We start from the raw sequence: 22,322 nt of genomic DNA, 5'->3' as shown, positions 1-22,322 counted from the left end.
CGGTAAAGCACCTTGGTCCACCTCAATTTATTAATTTTATCCAATAAATAGGCACTGACAATCAATCAGTCGATAAATACATTAAAACCAACTATTCACTATTTTTTTATTTCAACTAAAAAAGCATTTTTATGACTTAATAACGTACTTTGAAGACAAAAACCCATAAATAGTCAATTTACAGACTGTCCTCTCGTATACACATTCCTGCATGAGTTAACTTTGATTTTATTTCTATACATTGATGGTTTGATGTGAAGTTTAGCAGATAAGAGGTGAGGCTCTGATTCCACTCACCTTCTACACTCCATTCATTTTTTTCTGCTCGTCTCGTCCCGCAGGTTCGTGTTTCGTGGTGTCGCTCAAATGTTGCTGCGTCCGGAAAAAATAAAGTCACTACGACAAGCTTGTAGACATCCTGATGCTAAAAATACGAGGGTCCGACTCTATTTGTGAACTCTGAGTGGAATCTCGTGTTACATGGCACATCGATCGAGGCCCGGGATGATGAGCCCGCTCAGGTATTCTCTGTGGCACAAAAAAAGCTCACTGGTTCTATTTTAGAGATGATTTGTAAATATACTCCACACACGCTTCATTGCTTATTCATTAGGCTGAATTTATTTATGTATTTCAACATCAGTGTCAGTCATCAAACTGAAAAAAGCCATTCGAGGTAATTTAACCTCCTGAACGAGACACGAGCTGAGAGGGCGGATAAAGACAAGGTCGACTGTTCCTGACTGACATCCAGAAAAATCAGGTTTTACTTTAGCTTCCTGGTGTTTGTGCTGTGGTCAGCCATTCTCTAATAACTCTGTGACCTTTGTTTTTTGCATATTGGCTCTAATTAACTGTTACTTATTTATCCCAACACTCCTGTCTGATAAACATAAATTAAAGTTGTTTTACATGCAATGCAGTAAATACTACAGGAGGTTTAACTCAATTTAGGATCTAAAGAATGAAGATAAAATTACATTAATATAAAATAATTCTGTCAAAAACATACATGAATGGAAAATTACTTCATCAAAGAATAGGATTAAATGTAATTATGATCCAGCCCCTCTCCAGTCAAATATTTGCAATTCTTCAGTTGCAGATTTAACTGTATGCAAGAAAATATAAATATTATCTAAGAGATGTGCACCCAAACACACATGAATGTATAAATATAATATTTACATCCACATTCACAAAAACTTCATAATAAATATTTATTTCAGATTTTGATTAATCACATTAGACTCCTCTTCATTAAATTTTTTTGAACATCTTTATATATATATTTTTCAATTCTTTTAGTTCAAATGTCCATTTTACACCCAATAAATGAGCACATATTACTCACATATTCTATTTTAAACAATTAGGAATAATAGTTTTTAAGGGAGATGTCAGTTTTCTTAATTAACCTTGATTACTCAATTGTTTACCATCATTTGATGAGTTTAGTTCAACAAATATCAAAAACTGCACAAAAAGTCAACACAGTGTCTAAACTGGTTCTGTTCTGCCCCCTGCTGGAGAACAGTTGTAATCACATACTGAGGATAACAAAATAAATTATAAAAAATAAGTTTCTTTCATTTTTTGGCTCCAACTTGAAAAATCTATTCAGGTTTCTTCAACATTTATACAAAAAAAAAAAAAAAAAAGGCAAAAATAATTTTATTTTTAAACATGGTTTTTTTTTAACGAACTAAACTCCTTAGATTGCAATTTCAAAAGGAGTCAACACATTAATTCCCACCTTTGTTTTAATACATATTAAATACAATTATCCATGTTTGGTGTATGGTGCAGCCATTGTATCACCCCACAATGCACCACCCAAATATCCACTCACTGCCATAATTACAGTTCACCTATTTACCACCACATATTTTTTTATTATACAGCTCTGTATTTTTATTGTTGCATCTATTCTAAATCTCTAATTCCACTAATTCACAGGCCAGACTGCTGAGCGCATGCTTCTGTTGTCCATATTTAATGTTTTTTAAACTCCCCTCTCTATCTGTGAACATTTTTATATACATTTTCTGGTGGGAAACCAAATCTTACGCTGTAGATTCTTGGCCCAGTTTTATAAAAGTTAATTTAAAACTAAAAAAAATGTAAAGTTTTACAGACAATTGTGATTTAAAGTCTCACTATGTTTGCTAAGATGCAATGGCCTTATACAAATCAAATTCAAATGTCAGTATGTTTATAACAGATGTGTTAAATGTTAAACAAGTATGTTTTATTCTATATTTGCACCATAATTAACTAACTATACACCCTATATGCACATACACAATGTTAATTATGCACAACTATATATATTGTGCACTCTTTCCCTTCACTGTGATGATGACTGAACATGTTTCATCCTGACACCTGTCTGATTTAATAATATATAATAATATACAATGTGTTCATTCTCGTGTCTAATGGCAGATTGATCTGCTGCTGGCACGAACAGGCAGGCGTGCACAGCCGGCAGGTTAGAGGGACATGAGAACCATTTTACATATTTTAAATATCAGAGCTTTAACAAAAGTGTCTTGTTTTGTCTTTTTTAAATGTGTGGATGCAGCATCCTTCTTAAATTGTTCTTTAAAGCTGAAACGTTCAGAAATGACTAAAGACGATCTTTTAAACATTTTAAGGAACCAAACTTACCCTGTTGGTAAATAATTGATCAGACCTCATGTTCCCTCTCTTTGCCCTGTAATCTATAGCGTTTATACCTGGCTACTAATTACCCAGAACCCAAGATCACCTCTTCTGATTATACAGTATGTGTGTTTAAACATTTGCAAGACATGGGTCCTGCTACAAAATAAAATAAACTACCGTATTTTCTGGCCTATAAGTCGCATCAGTCCAAATTTGTCTCATAATCTGGAAAAATCCATAAATAAGTTGCTTCGCCAAATGCGTCGCATATATTATGCGTTACCGGTGACGCATCGCGTTTTTTTACGCGTCATCGCTGACAACAAGGAAATGTGGGCCGGTGTTGTGCTAAAAATCACTTGGCTACCAAATGGTGGCCACGGGAGCGTGCACGGGAGGACTTTGACAAGAATGTAATTACAAAGTAGATTAACCCTTAAAAACAACTATTTGTTTACTCGAAATTATAAAGGTGTGTCTCAGTTGAACTTTTCATTTATGAATGCACTTTAACAGTCAAATAAGTTGCATTTCAAAAGCCGATTTGCAGAAGCAGGAGAGCAGAGGGACAACTCACTGTGCATTTCTTTGAAATTTAACAAGTTAACCGCCTAAAAACAATTAATTATTTCTCTAACTATCTTCCAGATCAGATGCAATGTGTTCAACATAATGGTGCTTCCTCCAGTTATTTAACAGTCAACAACGGTGTACCACAAGGCTCAGTCTTAGGAACCACCCTCTTTACAATCTGCATATGTAATGTAGGTAAAAACATCCCTGATGCATCCTTACATTTCTATGCTGATGATACAGTTGTTTATTGTCGAGCTAAAACTGTTGATAAGGCTTTCCAGCTTTTGAAATCTGCATTTGACATCATCCAGACTGATTTGTTCCACCTCAAACTTGCCCTAAATGCTGACAAAACCAAAGGGATGCTGTTTTCAAACAGGAAGTCAGTTCCAGCAGTTCTTCCTCTGATTTCATCCTCAAATGGTGTCCCAATTGAGTTTGTTGATTCCTACAAATATTTCGGTATCTTGGTCGACTCGCATCTCTCTTTTAAACTCCATGTGGAAAACCGAGTAAAGAAACTGAAAGTTAAACTGGGTTTCTTTTTCAGAAACAGATCCTGTCTAACTCTGAATGCTGGGAAACACCTTGTATCTGTGACCTTCCTTCCCTCCATTGATTACGGTGACATTATTTACATGAACGCTCCTACAAGAACCCTGCAGATGTTGGATGCTGTCTATCATGGTGCACTAAGATTCATAACTGGCTGTGATTATCGTACCCACCATTGCACCCTGTATTCACTGGTTAACTGGACATCATTAACTTCACGCAGACTCTCTCACTGGTACATTTTCATCTTTAAATCACTTCTTGGTCTGCTGCCTTCATACATCTCCTCCTACATGTCTCTGTGTGAGTGCAGCTACAGTATGCACTCTCAGGACATTATTACCTGCAGTGTTCCCTAAGTGCAGACTGAACTTGGCAAAAGGGTCTTCTCCTACTCCGCTCCTGTTTCCTGGAATATCTTACAAAAAGATTTGAAGCTCTTGACCTTGACCTCTCTAAGAGGCTTGAAGCATCTGTTGGACTCCTGGCAGGGACCGATGCAGACATGTTCCTGTTTTTAGTTTTCTACATTCGCCTTAGAATCTAGCTGTATTTTGTTACTTTTTTTTTTTTTAGCCATCCTATTTGTTGAAAAAAAATCTGTATGCCTTTTTATAACTGTCTATTGTTGTCGCTGTCGTCCATTGTTTTTCGTCATTCTTTGTTGAAATCAGGTCTCTCTTGTAAATGAGTCCTCGAGGCTCAATGGGATTTACCTGTCTAAATAAAGGTTGAATTAATTTGTTTGCTCAAAATTACAGTAAAGGTGTATCTTAGTTTAACTTTTACTTAATAAATGCACTTTGATGGTCAAAATGCTGCATTTCGCCGGGGCAGCGCAGTGAAATGAAGCTGATTTGACGGTTGCTCCAGGCATGATCCTGGAGTTGGATGAATGTGCCAACTATGGCAAGCCAATTGTGTAATTAATATCCACTTTTACCTATTACATGACACAACGGCATGCCACACTACTCGAATGCCATCTAGCGGCTGAAAATGGTAGTGTTCATTATTTTCAAAAAACTGGTCCAGATAACTATTTAACCTTTTTGCTGTCAGAATGAATGAAAATGGTCATATTTCAGTCAAAAATTGGGTCATTAAATATGGGAAAAATCCATACATAAGTCGCTTCAGCATATAAGTCGCAGGGTATGCAAATTAGGCAAAAAGGTGTGACTTATAGGCCGGAAAATACGGTATTTAAAGACAGTTCTGAGACCAGGTAAACCTTTTCAAAATTTAAAGGTTTCAAGAAGGACTTTGTAGCTCAGACGTAAAACTGAGAATGTAAAACATTAGATTAAAAGTATATTTTTTTTTATAAATTAATAGGTTTTGTTCCTGGATCTGTTGAGTCCTGGTAGGATGCGGATCAAATGGCAACTTTCAAAAGTTACTTCAATTTTATTCCATCTGTCAAACATGACAAAATTACAAAAACATGCTTTACAAAACTATTAAAACCATTCATAAATTCCCCTTTTCTCTACATAATCTCGCACAGCATCAATTGAGGGTCCCAGAATTACACAGAGCTATCACAATTTACGCAAAGTCCTCTGTCAGACATTAACATCTAAAGCTGAACAGTAAGTTAGACGTTAATATTGTTGCATATTCAGTCATTAAAATCTGCAAAGAAACAAACAGATGTGACATTTCAGATATTATGAAATTGATCAATACATTGTGGTTTCATTCTGACTGTCACAATTAAACAAATTCAGATTAATCACCTTGTTAAAACAGTTTAAAAATCTCTTTAACCCTGAAGGCCTCAAACATTCTTGTCTTGTGTATTGCACGATGGAACGGTTCGGATAAAATCGTCCGACCGGAGGGAGAATTCACCGTCCGACGGCTCGATCAACAGATACAGGCTCAGGGAGAAGATTGGTGCTCTGTGGTTCACAGCGATGGTGAAAACAGCCTTTCACAAACGGACACGGCTCGTTGCAAGTTCCTATATAAACGTTTAGCTTGTTTTCATGATCAAAGTTTAATTAAAAAGGTTTCATTTTCAAATTATTTGGCTCCCATGCCATTATCATCTCCACAAAGTCCCTTTTTTTGAATTTGCTTAAGCAGTTGCTCGTTGCTCTTCCCCTTCTATCCAAAACAGACCAGATGTCTACAGGACAAACTACCACGGTGGTTACTAACTTATTATGAGCTGAAGTGGCTAATTGGAGGAGCGCACCGCCCTGCCTCTGAGAGGCTGAGGAGGCCTGAAGTTGTTCTCCATGCGCCTCCGCTCATCTTCCTCCTCTCCGTTGAACAGCAGCATTCTGAACATTCCCAGCTGCAGCGGGACACAGAGACAAAGATGCATCTTTACAAAGATTAGGTTTATTTTCGTAAAACGGGTTAATTTTCCTTAAGCATGTCAAAGAGTGTGTCGCTTTATCCCTGCTTGTAGACTTAACAGATTTAAAATTAATTTGTCCCTACATCAGATTGTTAAATAAAGTAGGCATATAGTCTTTTGTCATGCTGCTGATGCTCTGGCCTGATTTATTGTTTCGTTTACTTGCTGGATTGTATGTGGGAATGTGCAATATGTGCTTTTATTGAGCAATATGTGTTGTTGTTTTTATTGTGTTCACATGACTTTTAATGTTGTTGTGTATTTAATTGTTTAATCTGTTTAGCGCATGGTGTCCGAGTCAAATTTCCCATTGGGGACAATAAAGTATACATCTATCATCGCTATCCATCTTATCCCGTGATAACACCAAAATCAAAAATACATGTATTTGAATACTCCCTCGCTTTCAAAATGGACTAAAAATGTTAATAAAAATAGAGCCAAACAATTAATTAATTACATAAATAAACATCTGAGTTCAAGCTGATAGTAAACAGTATGACTGCAAGAATATAATCCCAGAAGAAACTGCAGTCCACATCTGTGCACGAAACAAACACTTGTTTAGTACAAATATTATTTTTAAGTTTGTTTTGTTTTTTTGAATATGTAAAAAAAAAAAATAATACAGCATGAAGCATAATGTCAAAAAAAAATTTGTTTTACATTTTCAAGGGTAGAAGTATAAACTTATCAAAAATTCCCACTCCTTAACAACTTACATAATCTTACATTTATTACATGTATAATCCGTACATAACAACTAAACCCATATTTAACCCTTCAATATATTGAAGTTAACTAGAGTAGATAAACAATTGTTATTTATTTAACTTCACCCCAAAAAACAAACTAGCATCAACAATAATTGAATAATAATATTATATATTATATCCAACGATAAAAATATGTTTATATGATGATTCGAGCAGTTTATAGTTTGGACATTGTCTAAGTTCAATATTCAAATTATGACTCCACTTCCTGAAACACAAAAGTTTTTTCTAGTAGTTCTGAATTTGCACATTTTAAATTGTGATTCCCCCTTAACGTATAAATTTGCTCCTTAGTCTTAAACAGGTTTTTGAATGTTTTCCGGTAATTAATTGTTTTTTGCTTTGTAAAGAATTAGAGCTGTCACTACTTTACTACTGAACTTTAATAATTTAGATTTTACAAATAGTGTATTAGTGCTTTCTAGATATTACACTTTATGGATTATTGCTTGTTTTGTAGTTTTGTTAATGCCTGTAGTGTAGTTCTGTAATTATTACCCCAGATTTCTGCACAACTTGAATAAGGTAAGATTAACGAACAGCAGATTACATGTGATGCTTTTTGTTCCATGACTGACTTGGCTTCGTTTAAAAGGGCGATATTTCTTGAGATTTTACTTTGAACATATCGGACGTGTGGTTTCCAGTTGAGTTTATCATCAATAACGACACCAAGAAATTAGTTTTCATGAACTCTTTCCATATTCACTCCATGTATTTGTATTTGAATCTCCGTATGTGATCGACAGTTCCCAAATAACATTATTTTTGTTTTGTTTAGGTTCAAGGACAGATTATTTTCATCAAAACACATTTTAAGTTTGTTTTACAGATTAACTGATTCTGGACAATACAGCACAGTGTCATCAAGGTTATGAAAAACTTATACAATGCAAAGAATTCGATGTTAAATATTGTTCTTATTTTTGAATCACTAAAAAATAGTCCCAATGCATAACGACATGCATCAGTGGGAACAAGGCGGAAAGTCTCAGGCAGGTTTACCGACTCTTTGAGAAGGTTTTTTTTAATCCTTGAAACAGCAGTCATGTTGTGTTTGGTACATTTGAGTATACAAATGCCTTGGCTCGATAAGAGACACGCTGCTCAGATTGAGTTGCAGGAAAGATTCAAGTCAGAGACGAACCATTAAACTTTCAATGACAACACAAAAAACAGTCAGGAAATTGTTTTTTTTTTAAATGACTAAAGTTTTTCATCTCAGCATTTTGCTTTGAGAGATTTTCATGTCCATTGCTCCACTGCTGACATGAAACAGAGAGGTCCCACCCCCCAAGACAGTTGGTGTCTGTTTCATGTGCCACATGACTTCCAGACAACAAAATATGATCAAGGTTTCACACCTAAACAAAAGTAAGAACTAATTTTTAGATTTAGTTCTTCTTTCAGCTGCTCCCTTCTTCAGGGGTCGCCACAGGGAAGTAACTCGCACGATTGTTTTTACGCCGGATGTTCTTCCTGACACAACCGCAGACCACCGAGCTACCGCAGCCCTCTGTGTGGAGCAGAGAGCTGCCATAGGGTGCCCATGGGAGCAGATGGTGGGGGTTAAGGGCCTTGCTCAAGGGCCCAGATTGGGACAAATGAGGGTGGAGGCAGGTGTGGGTGTTTCATCTTTCCCACCCACATTTTGATGTTGTTGGTACGAGGAATTGAACCAGCAACCTTCTGATCACAGTGGGCCCATAACTTCTGTGCCACCACTCCCCCAAGCACAAATTTTTCAGATGACAAAACTAAAAAGTCCTCCCCGTTTGACTTTTCTCTGATTAAAAAAAAAAAAAAAAGGATTCCGTTAGTCGTCATTCACTCAACGGACTAAACTACTAAACGGTCATTTTAACGTGATTTTATGGTGCAACCAAAACAACAGCTGTGTCACTTCCTGCTGGAAATATCTCGTGTTTTATGTTCGAGCCTGTGAATCTCACCTGTTTTTCTGAAACGACGATTGGCTCCTTTAGGAGGATCCAGGTGACGCTCTCGTGTAAGGGGGGCGTGGTCAACGATCCCAGGTAGGTCCAGTAGTGGAGGCTGCTGGGCAGGAGGCACTTAGGGTTGAAACCTTTGAAATCTGTGACGCTGCCCTGTTAGAAAAAGCAGCTTTAATACAACAGCGTATGTATTCTGTATGTAATAAAATCCAGAACGCACCTTAAACTTCACCATGAACAGAGCGTCGGTCAGCAGATGAAGCCATCGATGGTCGTCACCTGTCTTACAGGACAAACTGTTTTAATCCTATTTGTCATGTTTATTGAACTGTCTTTAAATTTATTGTTCATTCTTTGTGGTTCTGTTTTTTTTTTTTTATTATTATTGATCTTAATGTTTTAACAACTGTTTTAAGTGTTTAAATGTTCTTGATTTTATGTGTACATCACTTTGTGGCAGCTGTGGCTGTTTTAAAGGGCTTTATAAATAAAGTATTTAATGTAATGCCACATTCATTTTATTTCACAGCTGTGTGATTTTGTGTTTCCAAGATCATAAGACTTTAACCTCTTGTTTTTTTTTAAGAACTGTTTTAGGATAGTATCTCACAGGGCTGTGACTGTCAGCAACAAACTTTGAACTTCACAAGAAATGTTTTAACATGTCTCAACATTCAATTCAATTCCGTTTATTTATATAACGCCAAGTCACAACCGAAGTCATCTCAGTGCACTGAACAGAAACATCCATAAACAGTATAAAAATTATAAGTTAACACTATTTATCTGAGGAGCAGACTGCTTTGAGTTTAACTCCATCACAGAACTCTCATCTTGAGCGAACATGAAGGCGACAGTGGAAAAGAAAAACTCCCACATGAGGAAGAAACTTTAGCAGAACCAGGCTCAGGACAAGCGGCCATCTGCTACGACCGGCTGGGTTTGAGAGGAACAGATACACAATGGCAGGTCAAAAATCACATGTTAAGATAGTAATTCAATTTTAACAATTCATTTAAGGAAATTAGGTCATTTTGTCCTCCACTAGTCTAAGCTTATAGCAGCATAACAAGCCAACTCTAACTATAGGATTTATCAAAAAGGACAATCTTAATCCCAGTCTTAAAACTGGACAATGTGTCAGCCTCACGGACAGAAACAGGAAGTTATTTCCACAAGAGAGGAGCCTGATAACTGAAAGATCTTCCTCCCATTCTGCTTTTGGAAACTCTAGGGGTAAACGGTAAACATGTCTCAACATTCATGAGTGTCTTTAGTTTCCTTGTGAGTCGCAGAGCCTTGTTCTCTTTGAACATGTTTAAGAAATTAGTGAGGCAATTTAGAAATTTTGTCTCAAAATAGAGTCGTGCGTGTAAAACCCATCTTGAACTCTTCTCAATTAAGTATCTGGAAATCTAGAGTAATCGTTTTGGCAATATGTACAGTATGCAAACTCCAGGCAAATGTCGACCCAAATTGGGCCAAGAGTTTTTGCAAACATGTCAGTCATTCCAAGAGAAAATTTGCTTTTGTTTTTGTCTTGCCCTTTTTTTTTTTGTGCATCTCGAGTTAGTTCCCATTAGCTGCAGCCCAGTGAGACACTGGCTTTAGAGAGGTCATGTCAGAATTTACACCAACATCTCTCGAATATCCTGAAAGTCTTGTGCTCCCTGAACCACTCTTTCATACTTTCAGCACTGAATCCTGGCATTATTGATCTGAAATATGTCAGTGTTCTCAAAAAAGATTAATAAATAAAAATATGGACTAGAAAAGGAGTAAATCATTCAATATTCATGAAACACGAGCCTGATCGTCATATCAAGATGCATCACTCTCTGACTGCATGGCTTTCTTAAACTGAGCTAAAATCCAGTTCAGGAATTGCCTTCACCCTCAAATTTTTTTTATTTTGATGTCATTAAAAGTAACTACGAGTCTTAAAACTCAAATTTATGAATATAGCCATCTGAGTGCCATGTTACACAGAAAATACACAAAAATCTTTGCAGCCAGTGCTGCAAAGAGTTAAGTGAAGATGCGACAAAGGTCTGACTGTTTTTGCTTCACACCCAAGTTGACAACGTGCACATCTCAGTACAACTAAAAAAAAATAAGGTACAAGGGTAAAAAATGGGATTGCATAACAAAAAACATCCTACCTGTAAAAAGATCCCAAGCACAGCGAGACCATCGGGGGCTGTTGCTGCGTCCCCAAACGAGCTGTACTTGACCGCATTCCAGTGAACTAAATGAAGCTAAAGAGAGGGATAGAATAAAAATTGAAACATTTTGCCTTGAAAAAAATAATCTATGCATGACAAATAAACATCAATGTAAAAGCTGATGACTTTATTTATTTATGTAAAAAAAATACAGACAAATGTTCTACCTTATACCTCTAAAATGTGTATTTTTATGTAAAAGCAGGAATAACAAAATACTGATCATACTTTTTTAAATAAATGTAAATTTCAAATATAATAACTATAATCATAAACCGGATTAGTTTTAACAGACAAAAATCATTTTATTTCACAGAAAAATGATACCATGGTACACCAATGTACTGTGCCAGAATACTGTATTTTCCGCCGTACACGCCGCGCCGCCCTATAAGTCACATTAATCCAAATATGTCTAATAAAGTGGAAAAATACATAAATATGTTGCATCTATTGTGCATCACCGCTGACGTGTCGTGTTTGTTTGGCGTCACCATTGATAACCCAGAAATGTGGGCCGGTGTGCCAAAAATTGTTTGGCTGCTAAATGGTGGCCATGGAAGCATGCACGGGAGAACTGTAACAAGAATTTAACAAGATAACCACGTAAATACAATTATTTGTTTGCTCAAAATTATAGTAAAAGTGTGTCTCAGTTGAATTTTTACTTAATAAATGCACTTCAATGGTCAAATTAGCTGCTTTTCATTGGGGCGCCGCAGCGAAATGAAGCTGATTTGACGGTTGCTTCAGACGAGCTGGACGAAGGTGGCAGGCTCTGGCAAGCCACTTGTGTCATTAATAGCCACTTTTACCTATAATGATACAACCGCATGCCGTACTATAGTGCCATCTAGTGGCTGAAAATGGTAGTGTTTAATATTTTCAGTCAGAATGAATGAAAATGATCATATCTCAGCCAAAAATTGGTTTATAAATATGGGAAAAATCCAAAAATACATTGTTTGGCATAAAAGTTGCAGGGCATACAAAATTATGCAAAAAAACTGTGACTTATAAACCGAAAAGCACGGTAATTATCAGGCGCTGACAGACTCAAGCATTTCATCTAAAACTCTGACCTCTGATGCGTAGCCAATTCCTGCAACAGTGTGCTCGGAGCCCTCCTGTCGCTTTTCCCCCCAGTGGAAGTGAAACTGTTTCAGTCTATACGGGTTGTCAAGAGGTCCTCCTTGGATCACTGGTAACAGGTGAGACAAAAAGAAAGTTAGGAAGTTTAGCACATTCATCCACCTTCACACTCCTCCGCTCCGTGGGTGTTACATAAACTGCTTTCCAGCAAACTGAGTGAGTAACAGCACCAAAAACAGCTTGGATCCTTCATCTCGGACACCACAGGATAAGTCAACCTGGCAGATTTCATCAAATTTCTCATTAAAAGCCATTGGCGACTTTAGCCTCTTTTTGAGGGGTGCTTAAATTTTAACTCAGCCCTTGAAAAGTTGAGAAACCATCATTAGGATTTTGTAATGAAGCTTATGATTTTTTTTTTTTTTGCCTGAGTCGAATCCTCAGTGCCATCAATCAATCCAGTAGGCCCATCATCTGACCCATCAGTGATCTCAATATATCCTAAAGTGAAACACCCTTTACCTGCAGGAGCTGCACCCCCTTCTCCTCTGACAACATTATCGAGGTTTTACATTACGCACGCTTTGTGATCAGAGGGATTTTGTGAAAAATGATTCGAAAAAATGGTTAAACGTTGTCAGTGGAGAACATGTAATTCGGACAGTTGCCCTGAGTATTTAGAGGGTGGAATACAGTTCATTCCATTTCCAAAACCTAAACGGAGTCTGGAGAAATGTAAAAGATGGATAAAGGCCAGCAGCTGACCTCATGTGCAGCTGAATACAACAGATATAAACAGGAAGTACCACATGTTCATCTGTACAAAGGTAACTGTAGACAAATCCTCCATTTATGTCATAATTACTTTGTACATTGTATGATTAGTTGATGTTTAAAGCGAGTTGTGCTTTCCTTCGTGTGTTTTGTTTGTAGATATATGTTGCAACTTCTGGTTACATAAGTTTAGTCTTTGTTTGCTGTGATCCTTTAAAAGTCCCATTTGTGACTAATTATCGCCACACCACCCTCCTGAACACGCCCGATCTCGTCTGATCTTGGAAGCTAAGAGGGTTGGGCCTGGCTAGCACTTGGATAGGAAACCGCCTGGGAACACCAGGTGCTGTAAGGTTTTGCACTTCTCACAAACCACACCGTGGGCTGTGTTGTTCAAGCCAAGAGCCATTGTCAGTACTGGGGGCTAAGCACCCCTAAAGGTCAGATCCTAGAATCGCCCCTGTTCAAAACTAAGACATGACTAGACGCGCTGCCTGGCCAACCAGGGATCACATCTATTAGAGCTGTGAGGCACAAACTTTGGTCTGAGAGGCAAACAAATATCTATATCAGTGGAAAAGGAAATGTCAAAAGCTTAGTCATCTAACTGCTGGAGAATTGTTCCTGGCAACAATTTGGAAAAAAAAAAAAACCTCAGTGTATGATAGTTTACAAATGGTCACCAGGTCTAATTCTCTAACCGCCTCACTGATGCAGCATTATTAATAGGATTTTAGTAACTCTCGCATTAAGTTCTGAGAAGATGAAACTTGTTGAATTTAGAGCCAAAGATCTGTTAAGTGCATGTGTCTAAAGGGTAAGTGATTCAGTTATTCAGGGTTTTTTTAATTGGAAAAAAAAAACTTTTATCCAGGGTTTAATGTAGTAGGGGATTTAGCTGTATTTAATTTATTTATTAATTCAGTTATTCAGCTGTATTTCTTGTCTAGTATGTATGGTTCCAGTCTCACTGCCATACAGTAGAGTGCTGATGACACAGGCTTGATAGACTTGGGACTTTGTGCACCTGGTCAAGTCTTGCACAGCCTGGTGACAATGGAGGCGGTTTTCACTGGACAGGTGAAGTGTCAAGCAAAAATGTGTTAATGTTCTTATATTGTTTAGAGTCTTGTGATTAATGTATATGAAGAATTGGATATTGGTCCATGACATCAGTTTCTTTAATGCTGACGATAAGAGCAAACTCATTGAAAGCATGTAAGAGCCAATCCATAAACTTCTGGAGCTCTGATTCCACGTGGGATACTAGCACCTGCAAAAAGCATTTCCATCAAAAACAAAATTGTCTTGGTCTTGGTCCAAAGTTAGGTAAAGTTTAAAAGTTTGCTGTCATCTCTGGAGTGGGTTCAGGAGATGATCCAAATGCAAGTGACAGCAGGAGAGAGAAGAAATTCCCAAAAAATGTCAGAATATACTGACCAGTGTCTTAACAAGAACACAACACTGTTTCACTCCACTGTAGTTAGACGCTGTCAAAGGAAATTATTGTTTAATTTGGGAGGGATCAAAACCAGGCTTTTAAAATTCATCCCCGCCATCACAGACATCTAGATGCAGGAAGAGAGCCACCTGCATCATGAAGGATCCCACTCACCCAGCACACACACACTTTTTACCCCACTCCCCTCAGGCAGGAGGTTGAGGAGCATTAAGTGTAGAACCACTAGACTGAGGAACAGCTTCTACCCTGAGGCTGTTAAACTCATGAATCTCTAATCAGGATAATCACTATGAAAAATCACATCATGTTGCTGCTGATTTATTTCATGCTGCTGCTGATCTGTTTCATGGTGCCGTGTTCATTCGTGCTCATCTGCTCACACAGACTCATGTTCGTGCTGCTGTTTGGCGTATTGTTTTTGTACTACTAGTGCTTTGTGTATTTTTAGTTAATGTTATTCTTAGATCTTATTACTGTTTTTCCTTTTACATTTTATACTTTGTTGGATGTAACTGGGACACTGTGTACACAATTTCGGTCCACCTCATGTACCACATGCGATGCAAATGACAATAAAGAATCTTGAATCCTTGAATTATCTGTTTAAAATAATTTTGTTTCAACTATACAAGTCAAACACCCTAAAAACATAAGTACACTCATAAAAGTAAACTCTGTGAATTGTTCAATGAAATAAACACACCTATACTAAACTTAATTAATATTATTGCATTGCCATTTTAAACATAACACACTTTAGCAAGTTTAACTTAGAATTTAAACTTGTTATAATTAAAAAACCGTCTTTGTTTGATACAATATGACAGAGCTGCGTTAGTTCAGCAACCTGAACTATCCCTTTACAAAATCCCGTATCATATCGCGGTAAAGAAGACATCGCGCATGCTCAGACCTCACACACATCGCGCATGCTGCTCTGAGCCTCATTTTGGAGTGCACTTGTTAAGACTTCGCTCTTCTCTTGGGAAACATCTTATCATATACCAGTAAGTATGTTTTTTTATCATAATGTATGAAGTTGGTTGGTATCAAAATGTTTTTAGAAATTAACAGGCGATGTTGGTGTGCATTTCTCCCAGAAATATGGATATTGTCTAAGCAGTGTTAGCTAACGGTAGAGCTAGCCATTCATTCATTCAACCTTTATTTATACAGGTTAATTCCCATTGAGCCTCGAAGACTCATTTACAAGAGAGACAACTAATGATACTTAACATAATTCTAGGTATCGTCAATATTTCACAATATAATTTTCAATTTTCGTTTGAGGCAATTGTGCTCGCGCGTGCCATGGAAGATTCGCGGGGAAAAGAAAGGTGGGGGCACGCGGGGAAAAGAGAGGTGGGCGCATGCGGGGTTTCTTTCTCCAGTTGCTTCTTAGCAGTAAGCTAAGTGGAGATACACGAGTGAGTAGCACAGACTACAAACACTTAAAAAAATACGAGCAACCTGAACCAAGCTTTTGGTTCTGCTGCCCCTTGTTGATCACGGAACAGACAGGCCACCAGGAAACCTCCCAGTTCTCAGTCTGCTCAACAACAACTACTAGCTAGCTTCTTTTAGCGGTGCAGCAGCGTAAAGGGCCCCTGTGAAACGGTGAGCATGACGATCTGAATTTGTTCGGGCTATTTAGACCGTTGTCAGTCTAATCTTTCTCTTGAGCCGAAAAAATACAACACCCCCGACCTCGTTTTGGTCTGAAGCCATCAATGGTAACTTTTAAATTAATGTAACAACAACAACATTTTTTTTCTCAAGTTTAAATATAACAGTGCTTTTTCTTTTACACAATGCGGTGTTTCTCTTCTTACCGTTATTAGGCAATGCCATGACATGCCTATCTGGTCAGTTAACAATTCTCCTTTGTCGCCCATGCAGTTGGAAAAAAAAAACCTTTTTTCTCTCTGAATGTTTATGAGAGGAGCAGTCTTAAAACTTTCCCTAAAGAAATTTAGTTTGAGAAATTACAAAAAAATGTAACTGCTTTCATATGCTATCATACAGGGTATTTATTTTTTAGTGTTGCTTTCTGTTCATAGCATTGTGCTTTAGACTTAAGATTTTAAGGTTTAACAGCATCCTGTCTTAAATAAACCACACTAGTTGAATATATCTGCACAGCTGAGCTGATAGTAAGCCTCCATGAAACTTTTCAACTCATATACTGTTTCAACAGTCTGCAAATTAATAGCCTACTGTGATGGTACTCGGACCCACACACATTTCTGAGCTTGACATGTAATGAACAAGTTGTTGTTCTCATGTTTAATGTAATTAGAACTGTAAAACTAAAATAGTTTTTTCTTAATTTTATAATTTATAACCACAAGTCTGGTTAATATGTTAATTACAGGAAATCCCTGTTTGGAAAAGCATCTTCAAGCTTGAAGACTGGGCAGGCACAATTCCCTTTAATGGTGACGCTTGACGTAAGTAAAATCCATCACCATTAAATGACTTATTCATTTATCTATTCATCTTAAACATCATAATGAATGTGTCTTATACGGCCCTCTCACACTTGAATGTTTTAGACAACTTATGCCAACTTGTGAAAATTTAGGAGATATCTACATTGAAGATAGGGCTGCTGTGTCTGAGTGGTTAGAGCAGTCGTCCTCCAACGCAAGAGTTGGGGGTTCAACTCCCCTAGCAGTCACATGCCGAAATGTCCCTGGGCAAGGCACTGAACCCCTCATTGTCTCCGATGTGTGTCTCATCGGTGTATGAATGTGATAAAGCACTGATTGGTCTCTTTAGAATGATTTGTTCAATTAGCTTTGTAGAGATCTAGTAGAGCTGTATGAACGGGTAAATGAGGACACAGATTGTAGTGTAAAGCACTTTGAGTATCTCGATAAGATAGAAAGTTGCTATATAAGTACAGTCCCATTTACCAAGATAGAAGTATAAAAAACCAACTGGAAGCCTCTTTTAGGTGTGCACATAATGTTATGCTAACAAATGTATCAAATATATAACTTATTAGTAATTTAGACTTAAAAACTTTTTTCATAAGTTAGCACAAATTGTCTAAAATGTTCAAGTGTGGTAGAGCTTTTAACAATTTCCATAAGGATATTTAAAGTTAAATATGTCATGTAGTTGTTTTGTTTGTTTTAATTTCAGTAATATGAATGTGGAAGTGTAAAGAGTGTGATGCACAAGAAACTACAAGATCTCTGTTATTGAGGCACTACAGGTTAAAGCATGGCCACTTTGGTCGCAGACACCCTTATCCATGCACATATTTAAAATGTCCATGCACTTTTAAAACTTGGAATGCTCTCCGAAGTCACCTATGTAGATCACATGTTGATCAGACATCTCAGAGATCAGTAGATTCCACAACATTTAGCTGCCATCATTGTTCACGCAGTGGCATTGCCTCATTGAGAGAACTTTTTATTCATATTAACAGCCATCTTAAGAGACACGAAACTATCTACTGTGTGTTTAATAATTGTTCCTTTAAAACAAATATATATGGAACTTATCAAACTCATAAAAATAGAAAGCACTGCACTTTTACACTTAATGATTTCAAAGCTGGAATTGTGAAAAGGGATTCTAAAGACTCACCAAGTTGTTCTTCCAGAGATACACATTTGACACAAAGTGATGAGTTTCTTTATGATGCTGATCATGAAGATTATTCATTAGTGCCAGAAAAAGAGGACTTGCACAAAGTTGTGGAACAGAAATTGGCATTAATTTTATTGAAATTAGAAAATTGTTTCCACGTACCAAGCGCTGCTGTTGATCAGCTACTAAGTGAGTTGCACTATTTGTTAGGTTCTGCTCTGGTGCCCATATCTCACAACATTCTAGTAGATTTCTTCAATAACCATAACCTGCAACTTGATCAGTTGCTCATCAAAGAGTTAGGCTGTGCACTTGGTTCATCAAACCCTTTCTCAAAGTGTTTAGGAAAGGAGGGATTATTAGCCACATCTTTTAAAAGGAAGCAGTACTACAAACATAATTTCAATATTGTTGATCCAGTTCAGTACGTACTTGATGCTAAGGCTAAAAGAAGCTTTCAGTATGTTCCTTTGCTAATGATCCTGCATCAGCTACTTAATCAAACGAATGTGTTCATCAAGGTTGTAGAAAGGAGGAGACAGCAGCAGATAGTGAGTGACCACCTAAAGTACAGATTTTTTGAAGACGGTCAGTATTACAAGAATAATGCTTTTCTCTCAGGGGAGGAATTGAGAATCTCAATCTGTCTTTATGTAGATGACTTTGAAGTTTGCAACCCACTTGGAACATCACGTAAAACACACAAACTCTGTGCTGTCTATTGGATTTTGGGAAATTTGCCTCCTGGCAGCAATTCCACTTTGTCCTCGATATACCTTGCTCTTTTATGTAAAACTGATGACGTGAAGACTTACGGCTATTCAAAAATTTTTGAGCCACTACTCAAAGATCTTGTTGCTCTCGAGAACCAGGGCGTTTTTATCTCACAGTTGGGTACATTTGTAAAGGGGACGCTTCAATGTGTTGTGTCAGACAACCTTGCGGCACATGGAATAGCTGGCTTTGTGGAAAGTTTCTCAGGTCAGTTCTTTTGTAGGTTTTGCACAGCTCAGCGACAAGATACTCAGGTGAAAGAAGTCAAGTCAGGTGCTTTTACAGCAAGAAACAAAGAACTTCATCAGGTCCACGTAAATGCTGCACAGGTGAAAGGAGGTAGTGCTTTTGGTGTTAAAAAAGCCTGCATTTTTACAGAGACACTTTCTCACTTCTGTGTCACATCGGGATACCCCCCCGATATTGTCCATGATCTTTTCGAGGGCATTGTCCCTGTTGAGCTTGCACAGTGCTTTGGTGTGCTAATTTCCAAGAAGTTGTTTAAACTTGAAGATCTTAATAAAACCATAAAAAACTTTGAATACAAGTGGAGTGACAAAAAAGCCCGGCCTCATTTGGTGCCACTTACTTTTGCACGTCGCAAAACAATCGGTGGCAACGCCCATGAAAATTGGTGTTTGTTAAGGTTGTTACCATTAATGATTGGGCAGTTGATCCCTGAAGATGAGCCAGCTTGGAAAGTAATTTTGAACTTAAAAGACATTGTAGAGCTTGTTGTGGCACCTGTCCACAGTGACGAATCAGTAGCATATTTAGAGTTTAAAATCTCAGAGCACAGACAGTGTTACAAGGAAGTATTCCCAGATCATGGGCTCCTGCCAAAACACCACTTTCTGGAACATTATCCAGAAATGATAAAGCTGTTCGGCCCCATTGTGATGTTTTGGACTATGCGTTTTGAGGCCAAACACAGTTATTTCAAACAGGTTGTCAGACATTCAAAGTGTTTTAAGAACATTACACTGTCCTTGGCAAATAAGCATCAGCTGATGATAGGTTATCATTTGCACACTAGCAGCTATGTGAGACCAGCCTTTGAAGTGACACATGTCTCAACAATCCCAAAGGATATTATGAAAGATGACATAGCACTTAAACTAACTCAGAAATACCCTGACCTCACAACGGTTACATTGGCACAGAGTGTCTCCAGTAATGGCGTTGAGTACAAAAACGGAATGATTATTGTGCATGGATCAGTTGGTGGACTGCCAGAGTTTGCAGAAATACTTCAAATGTGTATATTGGAGAACACATTGATTTTCATATGCAAAAACTTGGCTTCATGGTACAGAGAACACTACAGAGCTTTTGAGCTCCAGTCATCACCATTGAGAGAGATTGTGTTGGCTGACTTAAATGAACTGACTGACATCTATCCCCTGGCTGACTACAAGTGTGGAACACTTCGAATGGTTACCCTTAAAAGATACATACACATATTTGGTAATTTTTATTAATTTTTTTTACATGACTGAATCTCTTTTTTTTAAGCGTGAGAGTGGAATAGGCACTCTGCTTAATTGATTTTACACCAACAGGTACTATTTTAAATGCAACAAAACCTACTCTTAAATGTGTTTTCTAAGTGAGTTTAAGTTAAACTTTTACAGTTTTGCTCATTTACTTTTAAACATTTTGCTGCAGTTCTACTGAATTTCTCTGCAGTCACTGTGGACAATAAAATTGTTATTCTTCATTTAATAGAATTGTATTAACTATAGTTGCCTTGTATAATTTTCTTTTTCTTCAGAATAACCCATTGACCAGTATGGAGACCTCAGCAGTTCTTCGCATCATTCTTGGAGAAAATGATTTTGCCAAAGTTACCCTGCCTTTGGGAATACCTGACTCTGTTGAGGAACTTAAAAATGAGATTCAGAGACAGTGTGAGGTGTTGGGAGAATTCAGATTACAGTACAAGGACACAGATTTTGATGACTTCATAAACCTGACATACACCTCCGTCATTAAAAACAAGGCTACACTTAAAGTAGTATACCACCCTGGTGCTTCGTCTACAAGCAACTCCTTCGATCCTCAGACATCCAGCCTAGATGAGTCAACTTCATCTGTGGACACTGACATTCTTTCATCTTCGGAGTCATCAACATCATCATCATCATCATCGTTCCTCAGGTGCGAACCATGGCCCAACTTCTTTCCTGTGCCTGAGTTTGTCTATGATGTAGAACTCCAACTCAAGCATGCAAATGGTGACTTTGAAAGTAACCATACCCTTTTCAGTCCCAGTCCAAGAATGAAGTCTGACATTCTTGAAAGTCTGGTGTCACAAATCATTAAATATAAAGCTTATCCCTCAAGTTCTGAATTTGATGCTGTTGCTGAAGCACTAGTGAAGAAACACCCATGTTTAAGGGAGCAAGGCTCTGTTTCTGGCTTCTATGGGTGGAAAATAAGTTTGAAATATAAAATGGCAAACTACCGTACTAAGTTGAGAAACCTTGGATGTTCAGAGCTGAATGTCAATTCCTTCAAGCGTGGACTGAGTGAGCCACGCACAGCTCCAAATCAAGTGAAGAAACCTAAAAGAGCAGAGGTGAACTACTGTCCAGACTTCCCAACAGGACAAACCAAAGAAAGCTTAGAGCAAAAGCGGTTGGAACTATTGACTGATGTGCAGAAGAGCAACAACCAACAGACGGTTAAGGAGAAAATGGAAAGGACCTTTGCTTACAGGAGGCGTGAGGTGATTGAAGACAAGCCTTTCATTGCCGATTTCAAAAGAAGGTGGCCAGCACTCTTTTCTGAGCATGAGGTCAGTAATCATTACATTGTGTTGATGACTGCATTTTTTAAAAAAAAACTCTTATTTTTTGTAAAGGGTTAAAGTCTTAATTTTCACCCAGAACTGGAAGTTATTTTCTAAAAACTTGGAAGTTAAGAATGAGCAACACTTCAGTCCTGTTTATTTGTTTTAACTCAAATGCATCAAGAAATAAGAAAGCGTTTCATTGCTGTCATTATCCTATTGCTGTGGTCCACAGAACACTTTTAAAAATATTTTACACTGTTGTTATTAAATAATTGCAGGTGGAAGCAGAGTTTGCGCGCATCACCACTGTGCCACTGAGATCCAAATTCATGCAGCAGCTAGATCACCACTCCTTGCAGCTAATGAGAGCTTTCCGAAGGAAAGGAGGCAATGCTGGACAAAAAATAAAGAACATCATGGCAGACTTGGACAAGGTGACATTTGTTCAATTATTTCTATTATGTGAATGCAATTGCTACTCAATTCATATATCATCAGAATTTTGTATGTTTTTAAGTTGGTGATACTTTCATTTGTTACTGGTATACTTTTTATAATCTTTTCTCACAAGGTTTTTACAAAGTAGATTGGAAAAATCTCCCTAAACTTAAAATTTTCAACTGTATAAGCTGCTACTTTCAGCTACGGTAAATTATAAAGTGGTCAGCTATTGTGGACATTTTCCC

The 22,322-nt window shown here is 37.5% G+C and overlaps 1 protein-coding gene and 1 long non-coding RNA gene across 2 annotated transcripts in view; one reads left to right on the top strand and one right to left on the bottom strand.

Annotated features, from left to right (window-relative positions):
* Positions 1-5,561: 5,561 nt before the first annotated feature.
* The window catches only part of ca7 (carbonic anhydrase VII), a 25,501-nt gene continuing 8,740 nt past the window's right edge, over positions 5,562-22,322 (bottom strand). The window contains exons 3-7 of the mRNA XM_037696444.1: positions 12,214-12,332; positions 11,069-11,164; positions 9,127-9,189; positions 8,904-9,059; positions 5,562-6,109 (exon numbers count right to left, since the gene is read on the bottom strand). Coding sequence (XP_037552372.1) covers positions 5,990-6,109; positions 8,904-9,059; positions 9,127-9,189; positions 11,069-11,164; positions 12,214-12,332 — 554 coding nt within the window. The 3' untranslated portion in view covers positions 5,562-5,989. The remainder of the gene's footprint in view (positions 6,110-8,903; positions 9,060-9,126; positions 9,190-11,068; positions 11,165-12,213; positions 12,333-22,322) is intronic.
* On the top strand, positions 15,444-20,687 carry LOC119428774. The gene is made up of 3 exons (XR_005187719.1): positions 15,444-15,466; positions 16,834-16,909; positions 20,614-20,687. It is a non-coding gene; the product is annotated as an uncharacterized LOC119428774 (long non-coding RNA).

This window comes from Nematolebias whitei, chromosome 2 (assembly GCF_014905685.2).
Source record: "Nematolebias whitei isolate Nwh7 chromosome 2, NemWhi1, whole genome shotgun sequence".
Classification (NCBI taxonomy): domain Eukaryota; kingdom Metazoa; phylum Chordata; class Actinopteri; order Cyprinodontiformes; family Rivulidae; genus Nematolebias; species Nematolebias whitei.
This window is presented reverse-complemented; position numbering and strand designations above follow the sequence as displayed.